The following is a 26604-nucleotide window of genomic DNA, read 5'->3' as shown; positions in this document are numbered from 1 at the left end:
ATTGCTTTAAAGCAGGGGCCTCAAACTCAAACTGGTGGGGTGCCATTTCAGTGACTGACAAACAATATGAGGGCTGTTGTAACAGTACTGTACAGAGACTTTTAAAGGGACATGTGCTTAAAAAAAAAAAAATGGCAGGTCGAGGAGGTGATCACAAACTGTAGAGCCGGGGGGGGGGGGGTATTAGACGATTGCAAACTTAAGAAGGGGACGTCAAGTCACGTTGCATACTAGAGGGAGTAAGTTTAGAGACCCCTGCTTTAAAGCAAGCTGCTTAACAGTATGTCAGTAGAATTTATAATTAGCCATGAGCCACAGCTACTGGTTATATAATTGCTGTGGAACAGTTTCTTGAAAGCTTTGACAAGGACCTTCAGATGCAAGAAACTTCTCAGATGTCTCCAAATATATTGGATACATATAAAAAACAGTAACTATATGTTACAAATTAAAATGCCGTAGTCAGTGTCTCAGGTGGATGAATCAGCATTTGTGATTGAATCACTTGAATGTCTGATTTATGACCAAAAAAATGTTTTTTTAACTCAGTTGTGTGGCTGAATAAAAGCAAATTTGTTTATAAAAGGTTGTGCCTCAGTTATGCTCCTTCTTGCAAGCTAATGACATTACTGTCAGCTTTCAGGCCCCGTCACAGTACAGAAACTGCACTTGATAAAATTACAAATGACCTGCTGTTTGCATTAGACCAAAGCTGCATCTCACTATTAGTTTTACCTGTTCTTAGTGCTTTATTCGGTGCAATAGATAACAGCATACTCATAGATTGGTTACAGAATTATACAGGCATTCGGAGACAAGCACTAAGATGATTTACAGTAAGTATTGCCTGTCTGGCAAGTGCCATTTTGTTTTATTTAGATGGGGAATAAAAATAAAGTATGGATTGCCACATGGAGTTATTTAGGCCCTCTCCTGTCTTCAATATATGCAGAATTTATATATATATATATATATATATATATATATATATATATATATATATATATATATATATATATTTAGTATTATATTTATATTATTTAGTATTTTGCAGTATTTAGATGTTAAATTACTTTTAAAGTATTGGGATCTTTGGGCAAGAGCTTAATAAAGCAGTTTTCTGAACAGATTTCTTTTTTGTTTTTCCTATCCACTTTAAGAAGCGAGTAAAGCTGTTGCCTTTAATGCAACAAGTTGACTCAGTAAACCTGTTTTAACTTGGAAATGTTACATTTACTTCACTTAATTTTTATATTTGTTCGCATAGTTAATTCACTTACATTTAGGATGACATTTCTATTAGTTTTTTTAACCCTTGTGCATTTTAAATTCACTACCCTTTTGTTATGTTATGAATGAAAACATCTACTGAATTACACTGCTGTAAACATGCATCAGATACATTTCTTTTTTCAATTTTTTCAATTTTTTTTGCATAAATCTGTTAATCAACCTCAGTCCTGATCAAAACAAAAATTTTAAAACTAAATGTTTTAAAAAATTACAGGATTTTAATTTTTTTAATTGCCAAGTTCACAAATGATGTCACTGATTTGGTGAAAGAAACACACAAAATGATGTATTTTCAATATAAAAAGTAATTGTGGACTGCATTTTTAACCTTTTATCGCAGTCTTGGACATGTGAATGATTAGCTTAGATGCATTGTTAGATTATCATTTTTTTCTCTTCCTACTTTTACTCTCGGTGGCTGTTTGACTTCCATTCTAACCACATTTGATGGTGCATACACTCTAAAAGACATGGGGTTATTTTTTTCTACACAAATCTTGGGTTGAGGCATTTGGGTAATTTTGGGGTGTTATTTTCAAAGTCTTGGGAGTTTCAATCCAGCTCTTTGAGTCAAATTAACTCACAGCAGGGGCTAACTGGAATACCACATATTATATACTAATTTATTCAAATGCAAAGAAAATAGTAACATACATGTAACATAAACGCAGATTCCTTGCATTTTCAGATGATTAAAATGAGATTTATGCTCATAGTAGCCCTTAGTCAGACCTTTTTGATTTAAAAAATTTCTTACTAGCACCTTTTCTACACCTGTAATCAAAGCTGCACATCCCCCACCATACTTCCGTGACACCAAGTCACAACAGCAAAATTGCTGGGTCATCTTTCGCGGGCATTTTTGGATCAAATTAACCTATTAAGTAAGTAAAAATAACCAATTACTGGATAGAAAAAACAACCCATTTATAGGGTTAAAATAATAACTCAATTACTTGGGTCAATTTGATTTAGTAGTTTTGATCAGGACTGAGGTTGATTAACAGATTTATGCAAAAAAAAAAAAAAAAACTTACATAACGTTACATAACGTTACACTTACGTTAACGTTACATTAAGGTAGCCTTCTTAAGAAAAAAAACCCTGTAAAGAAACTCGGAAGTGCTATTACAGAGCAACAAACAGCATGATGAAGTATATCAATGCACCGCCGTGGGTCACGCTGATCACTCGATTAGTAAATTGAATAGAAATAGTGATTAGTAGAATAGATACTGCTTATTTTCTACTTTTATTATGAAACGCACTGAAAATCATTTATTCTGTATCACAAAGTGCAAGTTATTTATTTTCACTTATTTAATAAGAAAAAAAAGTGACTGTTGGTTTTAGTCAATGTGTGCTTTAATTGCAGTTGCTCAAAATTGATGTTCAATAAATAATCACAGATAGTAGACAGTGTGTGTTTCCTTCAATTATTTTGAGTAATCTTCATTCATTCAGAAATCTCTTTCTTGTAATACTTGTTTACTGTACAAAACTTGTCAACTATGAGGGCAAAAAATATTTTTGTTTAAAAAAAATAATAATAATTGTTCATTAATCGTAATTGAGTTAAAATGTTCGATTAATCAAGATTTTGATTTTAGGCCAAATTGCGCTGCGCTAATTTAAAGTATTTTCTCAAAATATGTTTCAACAAGATTTGTCACCAAAATCATTCTGCTATAGCTGAAACAAAGAAAAAACTATGGTCAAATTAAACACAAAATCACCCCAGAGTGTCTGAAAACATCTCCAACAGTACATACTGTAAGGGTTAAGGTATAGTCAATTAATCACTTTAGAAGCAATAGGCTTGCTCTCTTAAAAAAATAAAGTCAGCTAATCACAATGTACAGTAGCTTGTTACCAGTCCATGTGACTAATTTTCCCAGCAGAGGTTACAAATAAACATACTTTTGGGCTGATATACTTCAAAATGGCATCCCAGCAGTTTGTTCTTTGACTATGCTAGTAGCACAGTATGCCAACAGATCGCAGCCAATGCTGACAGTTGCCAGATTACAACACATCATTTTTTAGACATTACAAGACTCAACAAAGACCAATTCAGCGTGTTCAGTTGGCAAGACCAAGCACCAACCAATGGAAACAGATGCAGAAACTGTGATGAGGCCACTTGTGTGATTTTTACAGAATTAGATCCATTGGGTAAAGCCATTGAACTGAACATCTGGAAAGGTCAAGACAGCGACTCAACTATCACTCACATCCACGCTAATTATTCACCTCTGACATAACATCACCTGGCTGTGGGCACACTATGGGGACGCTGTGGGACGAAGCACATTAGAAGCAATCAGTTATTAGTCATTAAGATAAATGATTATCGCAGCTCAAAATGAAAAGCATTAGATGTTTCATTGTAGACTGTACAGGCATTAGTTCAGTTTCAAACAAAGATAAGGGGTTGGAGAGGTATACCTCAACAATTACAATTTAAAGTATATATGATCAGCTTTTTTATTTTCCACCTCCCCATGTCCTTATTTTCATAATGAGGTCAAGAGGGGGATTTAAATTGAGTCTCAAGTGTAATCCTGTTTGTTGCGGTGTTAGAGCCGGTGTTGTGAACTTCAGCATTTTGACTGTGTTAATGCTATTGGTAATAGTTAATTGTGTAGAGAATATGTATGTAGGATAGAGGGCTCTGATTAAGAATGGGCAGAATAGGGTGGGTAATTCAGTTATAATGACATTGATATAGGTTAAGGCAGTAAAAATATAGTGGACATATGGATAGTTTAGTAAAGGTAGTAATGTTGGAAGGGATAACTTTAATCTGCCCCTTCCAGATTTGCAAGTTGCTTATAATTTAGAGTATGTTATGTTTGCATCGTGCTTCATTTGTAAATTGCGAGGTCCCATTAAAGATTGTGGTAATGGATCCTAGATGTTAACAGAGGAGGGAGAGGTGTCGCTGACGAAAGAGAAGAGGGGGTGGGGACATGTGAGGATGGGTGTAAATGTCAAGGACGTGTTTTCACTAAGTTGTATATACAGTTGAAACCAGAAGTTTACTTTCACTGTATGAAAAAGGCAAATAACCATTTTAAAAAAAGTCAGATGTTAAAGCAACCCGGGCTCATTGTGGAAACATAGCCCCGCGGACGTTTCTGCGGACCGCGAGATACGTCCCGGGAGGTACGTATTCGAGCGTTTTTTTGTTTTTGCGAATCCGCGAGAGGCCGCTGTGTGCGCTTTTCCGTGTCTCAGGCACCCGCTCTGTTCTCGTGCAAAAAGCCGCTTAGGTAAGTTAGGATTATCAAATATGTTTCTGTTATGCTTTAAAGCAGAATAATGAGAGAGATATTTTTTGAGAAACTGTTATAACTTTTCTTGAAAGTCAAATTTACTTACAATAAGATTATCATGCCTCTGAAAAAAGCTCAGATGATGGTGTCACCGTTTTAGAAGTTTCGGATTGGCTAGTTGACAACATTTGTGTTAATTGGAGGCACAACTGTAGAATAGTATTTAAGGAAAACCTCAAACACACTGCTTCCTTTTGTGACAACATGGGAAAATCAACAGAATCAACAAAAAAGACAGATATCAATTTGCTAAATTACACTGGGAAAAATAATAATTTTTGGAGACATGTCCTGTAGTCTGATCAAAAGGGGAAAAAAGGGAAATTGGTCAAATGGAAAAGCTTACAAGCCTAAGAACACCATCCCAATTGTGAAGTATGGGGGCGGCAGCATCATGTTGGGGGGCTGTTTGTTGCAGGAGAGACTGGTCCACTTTTAAGCATAGATGGCATCATGAAGAAACAACATTATGTAGAAATACTGAAGCAACACCTCAAGACATCAGCCAGGAAATTAAAACTTAGCCACAAATGGGTCTTCCAAACATGACCCTAAGCATACTGCCAAATTACTTCAAATGTGCTTTAAGGACAACAGAGTGGAAGTTTTGGAGTGGCCATCACAAAGCCCGGAGCTCAAGCCTATAGAAAATTTGTGGGCAGAGTTGAAAAAGCTTGTGCGAGCAAGACAGCCTACATATCTGACTCAGTTACACCAATTCTGTCTGAAAGAATGGGCCAAAATTTCTTTAAACTATTGTGAGAAGCTTGTGGATGGATACACAAAACATTTGACCAAAGTTATACCGTTTAAAAGCAAAGCTAAAAAATACCAAGGAAATTAATGTAAACTTTTGACTGTCTAGAAATTAAAAAAAAAAAAAATTCTCAAAAAATTCTCATTATTCTGCCATTTAGCAAATGTAAATGACTTAGGTAATCCTAACAGACCTAAAATATTAAACGTTTAGAATGATTTACCTTCAGACATTTTTAAATTTTAAATGGTTAGGTTTCTTTTTTTAGAATATATGTAAACTTCTGGTTTCAACTGTGTTTGTGTTTCTGCTATAATCAGTTTACTGTAGCAATTTGTTGCAATATCTTTGAAGAACCTACATTAACTAAAGCTAATGACCTCTTGATAACCTGATATTCCTCTGATAATTGCACAGATAAGATTTAATGCCTTAAAAAAATAAAACAGCTAAAACTAATATTTTTAACTTTTCAAATGCACTCCAAATGTGGCCTATGCTATCAAAAACGAGTCACAAATACAATTTTAGGTTCATGAACATTTTGAGTTTTCACATTCTTCAAATGTTTCATAATTTGATGGAATCAGATAGAAAAAAAACTTTAGCTTGAAGTAAGTTTTGAGAAAATCCAGTTGTTGTTTTTTTCTGAAAGTTATAACAAAATGTTTGTATAATAAAAAGAATTCAGTTGTAAAAAGAAATATTTGAAATAAAAAATAAAGTTATAATAAAATGGAATAATGAAAAAAGAATAAAAGTTCAAATAAAGTTCTACATGGTTAAAGAAATAATAAAGTCAGGGGTGTCTGAGATGTATTTTTCTACTGGATGAATCAGCATTTGGAATCGAAACACCTGAATGAATGATTTATTTATTTATGTCTGAAAGCCTGGATTCTATGACAGGTTTGTATAAAACTTTTGCTGTATTTTTTAAATGTCAATACATTTTTTTTTGTTAAAATAAATAAATAAATAAATAAATAAACTATACAAATGTTGGTAAATGATAAAATAAAAAAATGAAAGTTCATGCTAATGTTTACAATGGTTAAAGAAACAATAAAGTCAGAAGTGTCTCAGATGTGTTTTGCTACTGGATGAATCAGCATTTGTGATCGAATAGCTTGAATGAATGATTTATTCATTTATGTCTGAAACATTTTCACAACATATTAATCATTGTTAACTTTTCAGCAAGTGTGCTTGAATATTTTCAAATAAATTATATTATTATATTATTATATAATGTTTACTAATGATGGTGTTTACTGTAGCAAGTAATTTGTTTTAATCTCTTCAGGAACTTATATTGCAAACTAAAACTAATGACGTCTTGATAACCTGCTATCCCTGCACTAATTGCACAGCTAGCAAAAATCAAGTAGCTCCTGTTCCTGAAAAAAAAGAAGTGTGATGCACACTTAAACCTGTTATCTGCTCTATTTCATTAATAACAGCTCTGAATCCTCCTGCTCATCCTTCTGGCATACTGTATCATTAACATCATACAACACCTGTTAACACAAGAAGACACTTGACATAATACACTAGCAGAGAGCCGTCCTTTCACAGACATCTGTACTGAACCTTTACAGCTCCTTTTAGCATTCGATTCCTTTAGTTCTGTCTAATGGCAGGGGGTTATTTCTTTTATTACTTTTTAAAAGTTTTTTTTTCTTCCTCCTCCTTTCGCGCATTGATTTTTAAGCAGTTCCTTCCAATTATTCGCCGCTCTCAGCAGTGGTAGCAGTCACCCCGAGGAGAGCGACGGACTCAGGCTGATGGAACCAAAAAAAAAGCAGCTTTGATTAGAAAACTGAGCAAATTCGCACAGTCCTCTGTGAAGCTTGTCTAGTGTGACAACCTCACAGTTGCCACACCGGATTATTGGGTAATTCATTGAGCCTCTACTAATTGACAAAATTATTCAGTGGAATTAAAAACCCTGTGCATCTCATTTGGCTGATCTTTCAACGGCTAAGCGTGCGGAGATCAATTCTTGCTTGGCTCGGGGTGCTTTTTTGTGTGCTGGCTCCAGGTTTCTAATAATTCCTCTTTTAATGGATTGCTTTGATATTCTGTCAGTCTCTCAATTGAAGAGATTTTTATAGAACCTTCCAAGGCCTCTTGTTTGTCAGAGGCCAAGGGTTCATTCACACAACTCGTGTCTGTCAGATTTGTTGTGGTCAGAGGTGTTTTCAAGGACGTGTTTGGTGGTATTAAATATTCTGTAAGGAGAAGGGAAGAGGAGGGGTGTGCGTTTTCTAAATCAAACATGCTTTGGTGTAATAATGATTTATTAGGAATCATTTTGTAACTCTGTGGGAGGGAAATAGATATTTAAACTACTTTATTTGATAGTTTTACTCTAAAAGGGTTTTACATGAATTTATCCACATGGAAAAATATGAATTATCATTATTTTTATCATCATTATGGTTCTAAAGTCAAATTTAAGCACTTTTAAAGCACTTTACAAGTTCGGAAAGTTACATATTACATACATATTTTCATACAAACACATCCTTCATAATATACCAGATACAGTTTGTTTGTTACAGTCACAAGCGGTTGTTGCTAGATCGCATACAGTTGCGGCCAGAATTATTCATACTATTTATTAAATTTCCTATTCATTGTATTTTATAAATGTCTACCCCCACCCCAACCCTAAACTCAACCATCACAGTAACGTAAAAACAGTAGTTGTGCTGAGTTTTTATTTTTTATTTTTATGCTATCTATTAAATTACCCAATAAATTTTATTTTTTAAAGCCTACAACCACCCCAACCCTAAAGCCAACCGTCACAGTACTGTAAAAATATTAAATATTGTTATACAGTGTCATAAAAAATACTGCTATATTGATGTGCATATCGCACTTCTGGCTGGCCGCCTATTTGATCTAGACTTTACCATAACCTGGATCTTGCTACTGCGGATCATTGGAGAACTACAACTCTGCCACCAAATGGACTACAAATCACAGCATGTACCGCGCACACACCTGTTCCTAATCTCATCAGATTGCAAACACTTGACAGCTATAGCTGTTCAAGGACTCAATAAACAGACTCATCACTATTTAAATACCACGTTTGTTTGTTTTTTTCGTTAAAACAAACTTGTAACTTTATGTAGCATTTTCGTTTTCTTGTCTAGCCGTGCTCTTTAATTCTTGTCATTCATTCATTTTCTTGTCGGCTTAGTCCCTTTATTAATCCGGGGTCGCCACAGCAGAATAAACCTCCAACAACCAGCAAGTTTTTTACGCAGCGGATGCCCTTCCAGCTGCAACCCATCCCTGGGAAACATCCACACACACTCATACACTACGGACAATTTAGCCTACCCAATTCAACTGTACCACATGTCTTTGGACTGTGGGGTAAACCGGAGCACCCGGAGGAAACCCACGCAAAGGCAGGGAGAACATGCAAACTCCACACAGAAACACCAACTGAGCCGAGGTTCGAACCAGCAACCTTCTTGCTTTGAGGCGACAGCACTACCTACTGCGCCACTGCTTCGCCCCTTTGATTCTTGTGTTTTATGTTATCTACTCCTAGCCTTGTTTCTAGTTTATCTTACCTTTCTCAATTCTTGACTACTTGCCTGTTTATTGATGATGGCTTCTGGATTATCTATTTGTACCCGATTGCTTCTGTTGTTGACCCTTGCCTGATTTACGATCAACGTAAATAATTCTGAATTTGGACGGAAAGCCTCCTTTAGTTACATTGTTATAATATTTTGTAGTATTTTTTTTTTTTTTGAGTGATTGCATGTTTTCCCCTCTTTATTAAGATTTTAATTTTATTTAAATGTTATAAATTATTATAAGTATTAAGATTAGTTATTATTACCAATTTAGTGAGGTGAAATACATTTTCAAGCAGTTTCAATCACTGTCTCTAAAATTTAAGCACTTTTCAAATATAAAAAAACTATATTAAATTTGAATTTCCAGCACCGTTTGAACCCTAAATAATAATAATAATTATATATAAATATAAATAATAATAATAATGTAAAATTATTTATTCATAATTGTAATAATTTGTTGTTGTTGTTATTATTATTATTATTATTATTATTATTATTATTATTATTATTATTATTATTATTATTATTAATATTATTATTATATAGAGTTTGTTCTTTATTGTTTTCAGTTCACTTCTCTGCTGTCTTTTATCTTGGTTTCCATGACAGATTTGTGTGAAACGTTTGCAATATATTTATTATATATATATATATATATATATATCAAGACAATTTTACGTAAAAATTCATATAAACTATCAAAGTTTTGAAGTTATGAAAATATAAAAAAGACTGAAAGTTCATGCTGAAATTCCTAATGATTAAAAATGTCTGGCTGCTAAATTAGTAAAACCTTTTGGTTTTGAAGGACAAGGAAAAAGTATAAACTAGCAAAGTATTGTATCAGTTTATATGGTCCTTTAATATGTCATCAAATAAAATATCAATCAAATGATAGATAACTAATACTATATATAAACTATAACTATAAGTACTGTTATAAATATAAATACTGAATATAATGAAAATAATGTAAATACTGAATAACAGTTTAGTAACTTCTTTAAATAATGGAGTGATGTTCAGTAATGTTATTAAATTAGGGCTGAGCTAAATGGCAAAAATGCAATCTCGATAAATATTTTCTTTATTGAACATACTGTACCAGGTCCATGACATCATTTAATTCCACATTCTTTAAATTTTAAAGGTTTGTATTATTAAACATCTTTTTTTAAAAAGGTCTTGCTTAATACCTCCATAAGTGGTTCTATTCTCTCATCAGTTTGAATAGAATAACTTTTGCATAGATTATGATAGCAACATTTTTTTCTTCCTATAATTGCCGACATGTGCAGGAACCACCAAAATGAATTACAGCAACCTAGGACCACACAGAATCTAAAAAGTTCGCTTTCAAATTTAAGTTTACAAAAAAGTACCTCTTTTTTGGAGGGGTATATTATAACACAAACAACATATTTAACTATTTAATCCCTTTCCACCTTTTTTTTTTTTTTTTTGAAAATTCAAAGTTTTTTTTTTATGATACCCTTTTATGATACGATAACTTTTGCATTTACACCTCTGCATGTGGATTTTTGAAAGTTTTGAATTTTGGTTAGGCAAAATCCAGACGGAAATCGCAAAATAGCACTTCACTTTAAGACATAGGTCTCAAACTCAATTCCTGGAGGGCCACAGCTCTGCATAGTTTATCTCCAACCAGCTTCAACTCACACCTGCCTAATATTCCATATAGTCCTGAACACCTTAATTAGGGTTGGAGCAAAACTGTGCAGAGCTCTGGCCCTCCAGGAATCCAGTTTAAGACCTATGCTTTAAGAGGTCAAAAGAGTACCCCAACAATGAATGAAGCCACAAAAATTAGAAAGTCCATTAAATGGTGGCTAAAAATTTGATACATCTCTAATATTAACACACTTTTAGATTCCCATTATTGCACATTTCTGCTGTGTGATTGATTCTTAGATTACTTCAGAATAAAAAAGGGCAGAGCTTATCATTGTTAATGACATACATTTGATCATGATTCGATGTGTTTATTTATAAACTAATTTCAGGAGGATCATATGCTTAAAATTGATATGGCTGGCCCCGTGTTAGCTAACGTATTATAAACCAATCAGAAGATTTCCAACTTAGCATAAATAACCAAAGCATCTTAGTCATCTTCGTCTTGAAGAATCCCTCTGTCCACCTCTCCTCCTCTTTTTCCTCTATAGGGCAGCACAGTGGCCCAGTGGCTAGCACTGTTTCCTCAGAGCCAGAATGTTTCTGGTTCGTGTCTTTACCCAGCCAGTCGAAGTTTCTGTGCAGATTTCATTTTCTATTTGTGCTCACGTGGGTTTTCTCCGGGTTCTTCGGTTTCCTCCCACAGTCCAAACATAAGACATAAGTAAATTGTGTAAACCAAATAAACACCATAGTCGAATTCCCCCAGCAGCATACTCTCATAGCAATCCTTAAGCAGCGGAAGGGAAAGGGATGGGTGGGGCTGTTCTCGAGATCTACTTGAGGTCAAACTCCCCTCTCGCCCAAACGGGAGGGAGCCCCAGGCTCGAGGATCTTATGAACTCAGGGAAAGCATGCCAAACAAGCTTATTATCAATCATCAGCAATGTGAACTCTTGAAATATAATCATTTATCAATCCAGCAATATTTTAAATCAGAAAAAAGTAAACAAACAGGAAAAAATTCTAGTTAGCAGCAAAATCTAAAGCTGTAAATATGCTTTTATTGTTTGGATAGTGCACACCGTCATTAAATTTGACACATTCATCCGCTTAACATTATTTAAAGCCAATTTATTCACAAAAACTAAACTCACATTAGATAATTGACAAACTATTTTCATTTGAGTCTACTCTTAATCCGTTAATTGGTTTTCTTTCTTGTGAACGGAATGTGTTAATTCGTGTTTCCTTCAAAAGTATGAGATTAATCAAAACTGAATAATTCATAATAAATGAGAAGACATGACAAGAACAAAAAAATAAATAAAATACTGCAGTTCGGTGTCCTTTGTAAAGGTGATAATTTTTTGTTAGAGGCTCCCATTCAAAGCACGTTATCTCTGAATACCATATTAACAGAAGTCATCAAGGTGCGAATATATGTACATAAATACATCATCATTAAGCTTCATTTTAGATAAAAAAGCAGCCTATTCCCATATACACAAGTGCAGGCATTGTAATGCATGAGCTGAAAGCAGAATTTGGTACCTAGCGGTTGCCATGACTACCATTGGGCATCAATTCCGTGGCTATCTGAAACTGAGCTGCTAAAAGCTCTCCCGGACACAAATGCACAACGTTTAGGTCCCTGCGTACCCCATAACTCTTCTTGGCCCTGTTATGAAGACCCTGTTTGTTTTGTTGTGCTGTCAGTCATACATGCGACAACCTCTAATGCACTGTGTCCTGATTACTGTGTTTTGCAGAGACAAAGCCAGCCTGCACTTTTAACGGAGTGGAGTACCATGATGGAGACATGTTCAGGATGGACGCCTGCCGCTTTTGCCGCTGTCAGGGTGGTGTATCTGTGTGCTTCACCGCCCAGTGTGGCGTCTTGCACTGCGAGCGCTACTATGTTCCGGATGGAGAGTGTTGTCCTGTCTGTGAAGGTAAGATGACCTTTGCATTTGCAAAAAAAGCAACCCAAGGACAACGTTATTTTGACGTCCAATAACGACATCAAATGACGTTGATATTTGGTTGATTTTAAGTTGTGTTGGAAATTAACCAGAATCCAAGGTCAACATCTTAAATAAACGTCATATTGAAATCAAATACTGACATTTATTCGTCAGGGATAGCAACCAAAACCCAACAACTGATAGACGTCAGAGTGTCAAACTGTAACAATATTATGCTATTTTCACAGACATGACACATGCTAATAAAAAGCATTATTTGCACGTAAATAGACATTTTTGAGTTTTTTTGCATCATTCGCACGTCAAATTCACTTCATTCGTCAGTCGAATTCACTTGACAATAGATGCGGGCCCTTGTTTGCTCGGTGGCTCTAGTTTTGTTGCTAAATGGCTGATATGTTTTTTATCGAGAGAATAGCTGTGCTTATATGCTTCAGGTAGGCTGAAAATCAGCGTAGATTCGTTTGGTGCCATGTCTGAGCCCACTAGATCCTTTCAGAGGTGCACCCAGCACTGTGTGTTCATCAACTCCTCCACAAACTATACCTGGATGATGGAGGCTTTCAGCAGTGCTTCCTACTGAGCCAAGACCAGTTTAATGAGGTGTTGTCCGGTGTCAGCAAGAGGATTTCCTCTCGGGACACCAACTGCACAATCACACCGCACAATCACACCCCCACAAGAGCAAGCTCCTGATTAGTTCAGATTACAACAGTTCAGATTTTCCAACTTTTTTTGTTTAATTTGCGGTAATCGCACCACAGTATTTCTATTCACGTCTTTGCATTGACTTAAGATGTAAATCACTCGTGTTTGACGTTTTATTCGCATCTGGTGTGAACGCACCATTAGACTTTGATATTTGGTCGATTTTAGGTTGCTGTTGGACATTGACCTTAAATATTTCCCAAATGATGTTTAACAGAGTAAAGACTTTTTCCCAGTATTTTATAGGCCTGCATGATTGATCGATTTTAAACTGAAAATCACGGATTGAAAAATTTCAAATTGCAAAAGCTGTGATTATTTTAATTATTATTATGGCGATGAAGACGAGCGCAGGTAATTAAAACAAACCAACTAACGTTACTTGAAAAGCAGACAACTGTTAAAGCAGAACCCACGAGCACCAGCCTCTATTTCACTACTATGGAGATGAAATAAAAGCTGTAAACTCAATTTCTCAATCTCAAACTCAAACTCAATCTCTCTCTCTCTCACTCTCAATTAAATTCAATAGTTGCTTTATTGGCATGACAAATGTATTGCCAAAGCATTATTAAATTTTACATAAAAAAAATACATTTATATATAATAAAAAACACAGCAAACACAGTAAATAGTAGTAGTAGTGGTAAAAGAAAGATATATACATATAATAATTAAACAAATATATTATTCAATATATCCTATTATTATTATTCAATATATCCTATTATTATTTTTTATATATATCAAATATATTTGAATATATATGTACATATTTGTTATTCCAATGGTTAAAATATTTATTGCAATATTTTATAATTAATTTTGTTTCATTTTCCTTTGGCTTAGTCGCTTTATTCATCAGGGGTCGCCACAGAGCAATGAACCACCAACTTATCAAGCATATGTTTTATGCAGGGGATGCCCTTCCAGCTGCAACCCATTACTGGGAAACTCTCATACACACTTATTCACACACATACACTTAGTTTATTGAATTCACAATAATGCATGTCTTTGGATTGTGGGGGAAACCGGAGCACCTGAAGGAAACCCAGCAACTTTCTTGTTGTGAGGCGAGAGTGCTAACCACTGAGCTACCGTGTTGCCAATATTTTATAATATATGTTGCATATATGACATCTTTTATAAATGCGAAATCCAAATATGAGCTTTTATGATATTTATGTAACATCACAAAGTCTCTACAACCTATGTATTAATAATTTTTGTTCAAGCAGCATGGTGTTCTTTGAAAATTCTAGCAATTAAAATGGGTTGAGATGAAAAAAATCACCGTTCTTCATAAACTGAGAGCGGAAGCAAGCAAATGTGCACCTTTTTTCCAAACGTTATCAAGCTGTCTTTAGCATTAGCTTTGGGCCTTAGGGCCTGTTTTGCATTTGCTGTTGATGCTCTGCCTGTAATTGAGGTGATTTTTGTGAATTTTAATGAAAAATGTCATCCAGGTCTGAAACTAGATTCTAAAGCAATTATGGCGCGACTGTTTTTTTGTTTTTTCTAAACTTCTCTGAGGATATTGCGCATTTTACATTACGTGATGAGGAAGTTTCTGCCAATTGAATGTCGAATTTGTGGGATAAATTCTTAGTGCGCTTGTATTCTCTCAATTCAATGAGCATCCAGGGCTAATTAGTTCAGGGAAACTGTTCATTGTTTTATTTTGTAGACAACCTATAATAGGCTGCCAGGGAGCATGTAATTTCGATTGCTATGCTTCTCTTGTGGGTAGGTTCTGTTGTCCAATATATTATAGCTTGGAATTGCCTGGCTACACTTTCCACTCATGTTATATTTATCAGATCGTGGTCATGTTGAAATTAGTTTGCGAATGATTTTGCTGTTATGTAGTTAATTAAAGTGAAACTCCGCCGTTTCCCTGTAGCTTTTCTCTTGAGAGCTTTACTGTGATGAATTAAACAAATGAAATCGGCCAACTAAAGTTAGATGGCTTACATAAATGTAAGCCTGTATGAATCCATATGCTCATTGGCGGCTTTGGCTTATGAAGGGCATAAATCATTTTAATTGACATCTTAAAGCAGTGGTTTTCAAACGTACTTACTCCACAAGTGCCCTCCATTGTCCACTACAATATTTTAAAGCCTTGTGACGTTTTTAGCTGTTGATCATGTACTGAATTGGGGTTTTATAAATATTTTTACAAACAATTTTATTTTTTTCCCTAATTAAATATTTTGGAAATGGCTATGGAGTTATTTAGCCCTGTTTTTATCATTTTATATTTATATTAAGTCATTTTGTGGCACCTTAGACATTTGCTGAGCTCCTGATTGAGAATTATTGACTTGAGGGCTTGTAATGTGAAGTGGACGCTGACAAAGGGGTGCGGATACAAACGCAGGATTATTTAGCAGAATGGTCAGGCAAGCAACAGTCACAGGAGCAAACGGGCAATCGAAAGTCGTGGTCAATAAACAGGCAGATGGTCAAAAGGCAGGCAGCAGGCAACGTAAAACAAACAAACAAACAGAACAAAGCAAAGATGGGTACACAGCAGAACAAAGCAAGGAAAATGCATCATAATGTTCACATTTCAATATGAAGTATAACAAGAATCAACCTGTGTGTGTGTTTAAGAGATGTATATATAGTCTGTGAAATTAGTCCTGAACTGCTTCAGCTGAGTCTGTTTGCAATCATGGGGATCTAGGCCAGGTGTGTGAGTGTGTTGCATGACTGCATCTTGTAGTCCATATACTGGCAGATTTGTAGTTCTATGTGATCTGTGAGTTTACCAGCAATCCGTAAGGATTAGATCGCTGGTGATTGTAACAGGGATAGTTCACCCAAAAATAATAATTCTGTCATCATTTATTTAATTATGACTTGTTCCAAACTGTTTTGTTAACTCTGACACACAAGGAGATATTTTAAAGAGTGTTAAACCCAATCGCAAGACACAGTTATTGGGGTTTAAGCCACTTTAAAGCCTCTGAGCCCAATATAGAAATCTGATATATGTAATTATATACAAATTACATATGTAACCTGGCAGGCACCCAGCGTTATAAGACAATAATATTAGGTTATTTAGGTCATGACGTCAGGTGACCAAAATTCAATGTCTAGTCAGCATTCAAGGACAACATAATTTTGATGTCCAGTAATGATGCCAAATGAGGGTTGATTTTAGGTTTGTGTTGGAAAGTGACCAAATCGGATGTTAAACCAACATCTTAAACTAACTTTATATTGACGTCAAATACTAACATTTATTCGTCAGGCAAAAACCAATGTCTGATAGACGTCATAGTGGTAACGTCCACACAACATCTGTAGCATAATTAGACATTGACATTTGGTTAATTTTAGGTTGGACGTTGGACATGTTAAAACACGAACGCGGTTCATAATAATGACACAAAAAATACTAATTTGTGGATCTCCTTAATTGCCGTTGAGACTAGTGTATTCTGGGAAATTTTCCTACCCCTTGGTTTTGAGCGTGGTCCTGAAAAATCTCTGTTTAAAGGGGTATCTACCCCTTCCCCTTAGCCCTATGCCTTCAAGGTAAAGACAATTGGGACACCCCTACCTCTTCACATGAATGCCCAAAACAAGGGGTAGAGGTGAGCGGAAGGTTTAAGGAGTAAAACTGGGATTGGGCCTAAGTGACATTACATACTGTGAAGTCAAAGTTTTGTTCATTTTTACAAACAAGAAGATAAGTTGAAAACCTGTAATTTACTTCCATAGAAGTTGTTCTTCCTACTATGGATGTCAAAAGATACAGTTTTCCAGCTTTCTTCAAAATATGTTATTTTGTGTTCAAACGAAAGCAAAAATCTCAAGCTTGAGTAAATGATGATAGAATTTTGTTTTTGGGGGAGCTATCACTTTAAAATGTGGTCATTTTAATGAAATTACACCGGCAAAAATGCTCCGTACAATAGTCTGTTGTTCATACTGTAACTGGAATGTAGAACAGCTCACACAAAAGTCACTTTCAAACCAATTGCTTTTCGATTGGTGTCTATTTCATGACCAACTTGAACCTGATGCGAAATTGTTGTGGTGAAACGATTCGCCCTCAAGTGAAACCCCCTATTGAGCAGGTTCTTTTGAAATCACTGTTTCAGACATGAAAATTCATCAAGCAACTATGACCTTTAGATATAATAGCCTGCTCTTTAGTACTGCTTAGTTGGCTCATGCTTCATGCATGTCGTCATATATCTTGTTATAAACACTGACCCTGCTGGAAAATTCATCTTAGGATGTTCAATGTTTTGAAACATGGTGCTCTAGAACACGGTTTGAATGAACAAAATCAATCAAGTCTTACAACAGTGAAAGTAGTACTACGTATGTCCAAACTAAACATTAAATGACCTTAGCTAGTTGGTGTTAGCTTGTCCAGGCTATAATCATAAGTTGATTACTGGTCCAAGCTGATCATTAAATGGACTATGCTGGTCATTAGCTAAAATATGCTTTAGTATTAACTAGTTCAGGCTGGTCATAAGTTGGTCCAAATTAGTTTAAGCGGATCATAAAATGAACAAAGCTGTTTTGTGTTTTGAATTAATTAATCCAGGCTGGTTGTTAGTAGGTTCAAGTTGATAATTGGATGGTACATGCTAGCCAATAACTACCCTTAGCTGGATGTTTTTCAAGCTGGTCAGTATTTGGTCAAAATTAGTCCAAACCAATCTTTGCATGATCCAAGCTAATTGTTAGATTTTTAATGCTAAGTATTAGCTAGTTCAGGCTAGTCAATACTTTCCACATTGTTCCAGACTCATCATTAGATGGATTAAGCTGGTCATTAGCTAGCCATTCTTTAGTATTAGCTAAATGTTAGTTGGTCAAAAATGGTCTAAATTGTTCAGTGGATGGTCTAATCTAGGTATTAGCTAGTATCCCTGCTAAAAAATCCAGCTTAAACCAGCCTAGGCTGGTTTAGCCAAGGCTAGCCAAGCTGGTTTTAGCTGGTCATCTCCCAGCCTGACCAGCTAAAACCAGGCTGGAAATTGCTGGAAACCAGCCTGGAAATGGCCAAAACCCCTCTAAAACCAGCCTGGTTGACCAGCTAAAACCAGCCAACAGCCTATGCTGGTTTAGGCTGTTTTTTTCAGTAGGGTAGGCTGGGTATTAGCTAGTTCCGATGTAAGGTTTTGGTCAAGCTCATCAATAAATGAACTAAGATGGTTATTAGCCTATCTATGATACATATTTGTCAATCCAAGATGGTCAGTAGCTGGTCTAGATTGGGTCAAGCTGATCATTAGATAGTCTTTACTCATCAATAGCTAGTCTCTGTTTGGAATTAGCATGTCCGACTGATCAATAGTTAATTGAAATTATTAGTGGATGGCCTAGGCTGATCCGTAGCTAGTCCATGCTGAGTATTAGCTATAGGGGCCCAGACTGGTCATTAGCTGGTCTATTAGCCATTAAATGATCTAAGTTGGTCCATTAGCTGGTCCAAGCCGGTTGTTGGTTGGTGCAAACTTCCATATGGCCTTAAACTTATCAACAAACCAGCCACCTGTTAGTCGTAACCTAAGGTGGTCAAAAAACATCTGCCCTATTCTAAATCTGGCACATTTTAAAACATCTTAAACTGACTTTTTCAGCAGGGTACATTTTATGGGATATCAGAACTCTTTTGTGGTGGCTATCATTTTATCATTCATTGTTCTCCTAACTTTTTTATAGACCCCATCTACCCGGTGCTCAGTTTAGCTGGCTGCTATGTGAATGGGCAAATCTTGGCTCACGGTGACCATTGGCGCGAGGACGACTGCACCTTCTGCCAGTGTGTGAGTGGAGATGCCCGCTGTGTGGCAGCTGCCTGCGGCCACAGCTGCCTCAATCCTGTCACCGTGCCCGGAGAGTGCTGTCCCGTGTGTGAGGGTAAGAACAGATTAACTTTACGAATGCTGCTTGGAGATATATTCTGTTGAGTGTATAATTTTTGGACCTGAAACATTCTCTATTGAAGTATGCAAACAAACGTTTGTAATTATGTGATAGGAAATGTGTGTGATTGTAGTCATAATGCCATTTTAGTTTGAATTATGTTCTTTGAATTGCATTGCTGTAGCGAGGAACACTTAATTATTCTATAGTCATTTTTGTTTTTTGGTCATCCAATATTATAGTGAAGCTACAGTTTAAGTGTTGCTGTTATTTTTTTTACAAAAGTTGTTATGATTACTGTCTCCATAAAGTAGTCTATAAACTGGACAGAAATTTTTCTATAATTTATTATTTAGACATTTCTAGTTACCTTCATGCCATCTAATGGTTACCTCTGTAGTTAAAACCTAGATGTCATCCTTCCTTAGAATAATTAATTTCTATCCTTACACCAGTGGTAACATGCATATGTAATTCCAGACAAAACTGCTTAACAGCAATTATTTAAATGTTTTATAAGTAATTTCATATTTATTTTGCTTTTAAACTAAGATATTATGCTTAATGTACAGTCAGTCTGTTTATTATGTCCATACGGCAAGTATTTGCTGACATTCCAGTGTGTTTGCTAAGATCCCAAAGAGTTAAACGAGTGTATAGGACACTCAGATGGACCATTTGCTTTACCTGTAGAATTGTCAGTCAAAATTCAGATGTATGAAACACTGCGTACGCCGAATCTCACGCATATTCTTTTGTACATCCGAATGAACGTGAAACTGAGCACAACATGCACGAGCACAAAACTTTCCTGCCTCCTCCCCCGTATGAATATGCTAAGGAATCTACTTTGGCAAAACCCGATGAAAAAGCAATGGCAAAAGCAAGCAAAAAGAGAAACTTTGAACAGAATGTGAATTGGAGGTGCTGCTTTCGGAGGTAGACCTGTAAGTTTGTTCTCTGGAATTAACAACAAAAGAAAAAAATAGAGTGGGAGAGTTTAGCTGATGCGGTTAACACAGTTGGGTCTGAACATCGCACTGTGGAGTTAAAAGAGAAATAGTGTGGTTTATAGGTGAAAAATGTTGCAGTACCCTTAACAGTCTCAGTGGCGCAGCTCGTAAGACGCATGTCAACATGTTTTGACACGTTCGAGCTTGAACTCGGTTCGAATCCAGCGTCTTATGAACTCTTTCTTCTTTTTTTCCCCCGCTACATATCAGATTTTGCCAAATATTTATCACGAGAAAGACAACTAGAAATCATTAATACGTTTGTGCATCATATTTTATTTGCACATTTACTGAATGGAAATGTTTCTGATTCACGCATGCAAATTCATCTTCAGATAGTGTCTTTATAGCAATGTGCGTGCAGTAGATAGCTCAGATTACATTGGAAAAACAGGCGACCGCTGCAAATTGTGCTTTAATGTTTAGCTGGTCAACTGTATGGTACGGAAACCTTATATACCTGCTAGATGAACCTGTCTCATACAGCTGCCATTGCAAGGCTCAGATACTTTGTAGAGAGGAATTTAACACAACTGCCTCTAGGAGTCACCAATGGAAATAAAGCAGACATGCATGTGCGTACGCCAGCCATAAAGCTGGCGTGGAGCTGCGCACATTCCCACGTTCAGTTCATTGTTAGTAAATCCAAACGTGAGCGATTCTGAGCGTGAAAACCTGGCGTACGCAAAGTTTTTGTGCGTACGCAGTGTTGATACATGAGGCCCCTGGTCTATAGTAATCAATGATTGGCTCCTTTACTAGAAGGAGGGGATTGGCATATTGACTGTTGGATTTGTTTTCCATTTTCACCAAATACAAGTAACACATCTCGTGTATTCTGTAGCAATTGCTATAACCCTGCAGCCCAATACTGTTTGCCCACTGAAGCTAAGCTAGGGTGAGTCAGGTTAGAACCTGGGTAGGGGACATCCTGGGAAGCTAGGTTACTGCTGGAAATGGTGTTAGTGAAGCCTGCTGGAGCTGTTTATCCTGTGGTCTGTGTGGGTTTCAATTCCCAAGTATAGTCACAGGGGCATATCAAAGCAAGTTCCTAACTTTCTGTGGTCATTGAAAATCCCATGGCACTCCTTATAAAGAGTAGGGGTGTAACCTTAGTGTGCTGGCCAAATGTTTTCATTGGCCTTTACCAGTCATTGGCTGCTAATGATCCCTCTCTATCACTCTCTCGTCTCTTTACCTCTAGCTGGTGTACTGTATATTCAATTCAAATAATCTTTTTTTTTTCAATAGTGCTTTTACAATGAAGATTGTGTCAGAACAGCTTCACATAGAAGTTCTAGTAAACTGAAACTGTGTCAGTCCAGTTTTCAGAGTTCAGTTGAGCTTAGTTCAGTTTTGTTTTATTTTCACTCTGAAGGTCCAAACACTATAGAGCGAATCCATCGATGCACAGCTTTACAAGCCCCAAACCAAGCAAGCCAGTGGCAACAGTGGCAAGGAACAAAACTTCACCAATAGACAAAAGTGAAAGAAAAAACCTTGATAGAAACTAGGTTCAGTTGGGCACGACCATTTCTCCTATGTCCAAACTTCTTGTGCAGAGCTGCAATCTAGGTGCCGGAGACTGAAGAACACTGGACGTCCATCATGGAGAAGCTGCAGGTGTGAGTAAGGCACTGGAGGATGTACAGGCTGGCCCACAAGATCCCACAAGATCCTGGGTCTTTTAGCTGAGCCTCATGCTCTCCACTCCTCCATGACTCTGTGAATGCGTGCTTTGTTCCAGAGACAACCAAATGCAGAAGAGCTAATCGCGGCTAAATGTTTACCCATTTGACTACATAAAAAATTCTGTGGATGGATAAATATTGACGATGAAAACATATGGAGGAATACTTTTGCATGTCGAGATGTACAAAATTTGTGTGTGTGCTGTGTGTTCTTCACTTCATGTGCACACGCGTCAAGCAACTGAAGCAGATCTTGAACGTAAACAAACAGCGATTTATCAGAAGTGTTTTATCGATACTTTTTTACACAGTTGGCATTCAGAAAGAACATAGAAACGTTATCTGACTAACATCTAGCAACTAAATATTTCTGGAAAAATATTCAAAGGCTTTTATTTTCATAAACAGTGTAGATGTAAATGCGTCTGACTGTTCTGATTGGCTAGAGTAGACGTCCACGTCAGCGCATTCTAAGTGTAAATGCGCTCTTTTCAACAATTTTCTTTCTGCGTTCACACAGAGCAGCATTTTGGCAAATTAGCAGTAGTGTTACAGCTTCTCTTTCTGGAAAATTGCCAGAAAGAATGTATCAGTATTTTCAAAAAGGGCCTGTTCAAACATACACAAACAAACAGGTTTGTATGTGTGAAATAGCCAATTATCAAATCAACATAACTTGTCATAAATCTGTCATAAACATGATTGTCATGAGGCCATTATAAATGTCGTGGATATCTTCCTTCCTGATCACTTTTGTTCAGTGTAACTGAATTTGTCATTATAATTTCTCATTAAACATGTCGATACTCAATGCTTTTAGAAGAGCAGAGTTAATATTTAATGTAATTTAATGACATTTTAATGACATGACATTATAATATTTACAAATATTAATAATGCTGTTAAAAAAATTCATGACACAATTGTAATGCCCTCATGGCAATCATGTTTATGACAGATTTATCACAAGTTTTGTTGTCTTGATAATGTCAAGCTCTCATGACAAAGACATATTGAGATGCGTTTGTTTGTGAAGTTATGACAATGTCACCTTTGCATTTACATGTACAATGACATAACTGATTATAAAGGTTTCACGACAATCTTATGAACCCTTCAAATAGAGTGTTACCACCCAATCTTGTGCGCCACAGTGAAGATTCAGTGAATAATTTTTTCAAACTTAAAACGATCTGAAGTGTCTGTGTGCATTTTTTTTTCTCGGTTTCCTTTCAATGTGCTCCAGCACTTGTTTTTTGAGTTCCCATTCCAGTCACATACTGTATGTGTGAATAATCTACCAGACTGAGAGCAGTGCAGGCAGGTGTATACCTTGATCCCCTGGTAACCCACTTCCAGCACAACTAAAACATCTCCATCGCCTTACATTTCAGCTATATGTGTTGATTCTCCTTTACTGTCATGGAACGCTACACTAGAATCCTTCCTGTGGATTTCCCTCCATTAGACTTTTCTCCTTCCCCTCAGTAGAAGCAGTGCAATCTCCTATCCTGCCTGCCGTTGTATTTTTCATACTACTCACAGATCTGTATAGAGGCAACCCCTGGGACTCCCACTCCCACTGCAACTGGCTGGGCTCTCCTCTCGATGTTTTGTTCCGAGCGAGAGCTTTGCATCATTTTGTATCTCATCATAAGCTTTGATTAAGCACTCTGAGGTATGGATGCATACCTTGGCATGCAGGAATGCAGGTCGGTTCACCGGGGCGTGGACCACATTCTTGTTGAGAGGGTTTGTAAAGGTTATTTCACACATGGGAAGAGAGCGAGTGATGGATGAGTGGCAGGTATGTTGGATAATGAATTTCTCCTGGGATCGGCTTGTGTGTGTGTACACCGATGACATCATCCTTTTGAAAAGAGCTGGAGAATATAGATTTTTCCCGTCTCTCTGTTTGCAGTCAGGATTTTTAAATCACAAAAACTGCATGATGTTCTTTACTCTCCCCCATTACTCATAGACTTGGGATCGGTGGGAAAGGAAAAAACTTGTTCAGAGCTATTAACAATCTTATCGGACCATCCTAAATGCCACACTGACAATATATGTGGAGGAGGTTATGAAAAAACATGCTAAACAACCATTTTCGTGTGTGTGTGTGTGTGTGTGTGTGTGGCTGTGGGGGCGAAACTCCCCCAACTGTCGTGTTGGTTATGATCAATGCTGTTCCAGTGGAATTGAGTCACACCGGGGGTAATAGGATTCCTGTCTGTCTCATCTACCCTCTGCACCTTCAGCCCCCTTCCAATTAAAGATCCAAGCAAATGAAGCATCCTTCTCCTGCTCCGGCTCACTATATTGAGAGAAAAACAATGCCTGGAGTGTTTCGTCTTATGGTTCTGCTTGCTAATAGTGGAGGCAAGCAGCACTATTACTATGGCTCTCACTCAGGGTTAGGGATGTCAACAAATGTGCTACAGACATAAGTGATGCTTCAAATTGTGTGGCTTGTTGAGAGGCAACGAGCAGTTTGACTTGATATTTTCACATGCTGTTTGATAGATTTGTCTAAAAAAAATCCTAAAGACTTTCTTGTGAGAATTTACTGATTTAAAAATAATGTAATCATCTGATATAACATACCATTTATACATTGTTTATTTGTGTACATATATACTGTGCATACATATAAATATACATACTTATACTATGTATGTGTGCATGGAGTATATATACACAACAGTTCTGCCTGGTTATCGAATCTGATTGGCTGATGGCCGTGCGATATTCTCCAATAACAGCACTCATACAGCCTCTTCACCCTTGTGTATTACTCCGCCCACATTAGTATCCACATACCAAACAGATAAATAAACTTACTAGAGTTTGACAAATACTGCAGTTGTTGGACTTTTTTTTTTTTTATATTATTTAAAATTTTAAAATGTGTGTGCATTGGCGGCTAGCAGCCAGACATATTTAGCAGAGCAAAAAAGAAATTGACGGTTGACGTTCCATTATGAGATGGCAACAGAGACTGCATAATAAGACCTTAAAGGTAAAAAAACTCAGCATTTTCTCAGGATAAATTTCAAACTACAACTAAACAAATCATAATAGAACAGGTAGGTGACATTTTAAGGTAATCTCTCTCCTTTGTATTTTACTTTATTTATGCCATGGTAATCTAGTAGTGTTTGCTTTGCTTTGGCTTTTTTATGGGCTATTTTTTGTGAAATCCCGATTTTAACAGAGAAATACAGTGAAATCTCTGTAGACTGATGGCATTTCATGCCGTTCAGCCTTATAATCTTTTGGCATCGCTTTAGACATTACACAAGAGAATCATATGTCAATGCTATCTCTAAAGTGACATTTGTGAATCAGAAATGGTTTCTGCTGTTCTGACGGTCATGTGCAGATGTGAATGAATAGCTTAAGAGTAAAGTTAATCGTACAAAAGGGTTTTTAAAACTTTTCATGTTTGATTTTCTTTTTATATACACGATTATGCAATTAAACTGTTGTGTAAATGCAATATCACACTCATATCAGAGCGATATGGGTGTATATTGTCCCTGCTGGGACACTAAGGCACAATTTGATTAGAAATTTACCTTAACGAGTTGGTGAGTGTATATTATATAGTAGTTTGAGCCGCTTGCTTTAGCAGGAGAACAGGGCAGGTTCAGCTGGTAGAGGCAGAGGGGAGAATGGACAGAGAGTGACAGCAGCATGTATGCAGACCTGAGCTGAGCAGCTTGCTCACATTCAGCCCTTTTCAATTAATCTTTCATACGCCTTTCGGCCTGTGAAGCAATTAGAGGTTTAGATGGGTCTGTCTGACCGTGGAGAGCACTCACTCGGGTACTGAGGTGAAGTGAAAGGGTAGTGCACTATGGCTTTCCATACAAAGCTCCATACACACAATACCCCTGCTGCATCGCAAAGCACATCTCGAATCCAGCACTCTCGCTTTATTTGAATTCCCTCTTTCTCCGGGCGGTGCAGAGGTAGATCAAAGGCAGTGTGTGTGTCTGCTCATCATCACGGACTGCAGTGAAAGGTTAAGCACAGATAGACTACATGAATGTGAAAATATCCAAACGCTTTGGAAATCCTCCCACTGTGACGGCAAGGTGACTAACCGCTTAGCGCCTCATATGAATTCATCACTTTGTATTTTGCTAGTCGGATGGTGTAGCGTATAGTGGTTAAAGGAATAGTTCATCCAGAAATTGAAATTCTGTCATCATTTACTCTCCCTCATGTCGCTCAAAATGATATGCTGGTCTTACTTCTGTGGAGCTCAAACAGATTAGTTTAGCAGGAAGATTTTCAATCTTTAAGGTCTACTGTACTCTAAATGTGAAACTAAAGCTGTCAAAAAATGGCTGAAATGCACAATAAAATTGGTCTGAATTACTTAATTCCTGATCAAATATCCCTTGTGCTGTACAGTACCAGTCAAACACCACTTGTTTGCCTTCATGATATGTTGCAGCATCAGGGAAGACTTGCAGTGAAACATTCTGTTTATATTATACTGTACTCTTTTTGAGCCATGAACACATAAAACACAAAAACTAGCCAGTGGGCAGCTAGCATATACTTTCCACATGTAGGTAAGAGTATACACACTGATATACGTGCTGCATTTGTAATATAGCTTCTTTGAATATATTTCCATCCCAAA

The 26604-nt window shown here is 36.6% G+C and overlaps 1 protein-coding gene across 1 annotated transcript in view; it reads left to right on the top strand.

The window, feature by feature from the left end:
- crim1 (cysteine rich transmembrane BMP regulator 1 (chordin-like)) overlaps window positions 1–26604 on the top strand; it is a 258179-nt gene that overhangs the window by 178478 nt on the left and 53097 nt on the right. The window contains 2 exon segments of the mRNA NM_212821.1: window positions 12410–12592; window positions 19040–19237. Of these exon segments, the coding sequence (NP_997986.1) occupies window positions 12410–12592; window positions 19040–19237 (381 nt within the window).

This window comes from Danio rerio, chromosome 17 (genome assembly GCF_049306965.1).
Source record: "Danio rerio strain Tuebingen ecotype United States chromosome 17, GRCz12tu, whole genome shotgun sequence".
Classification (NCBI taxonomy): domain Eukaryota; kingdom Metazoa; phylum Chordata; class Actinopteri; order Cypriniformes; family Danionidae; genus Danio; species Danio rerio.
Note: the sequence above shows the minus strand (reverse complement) of the source record. Positions and strands in the feature narration are given on the sequence as shown.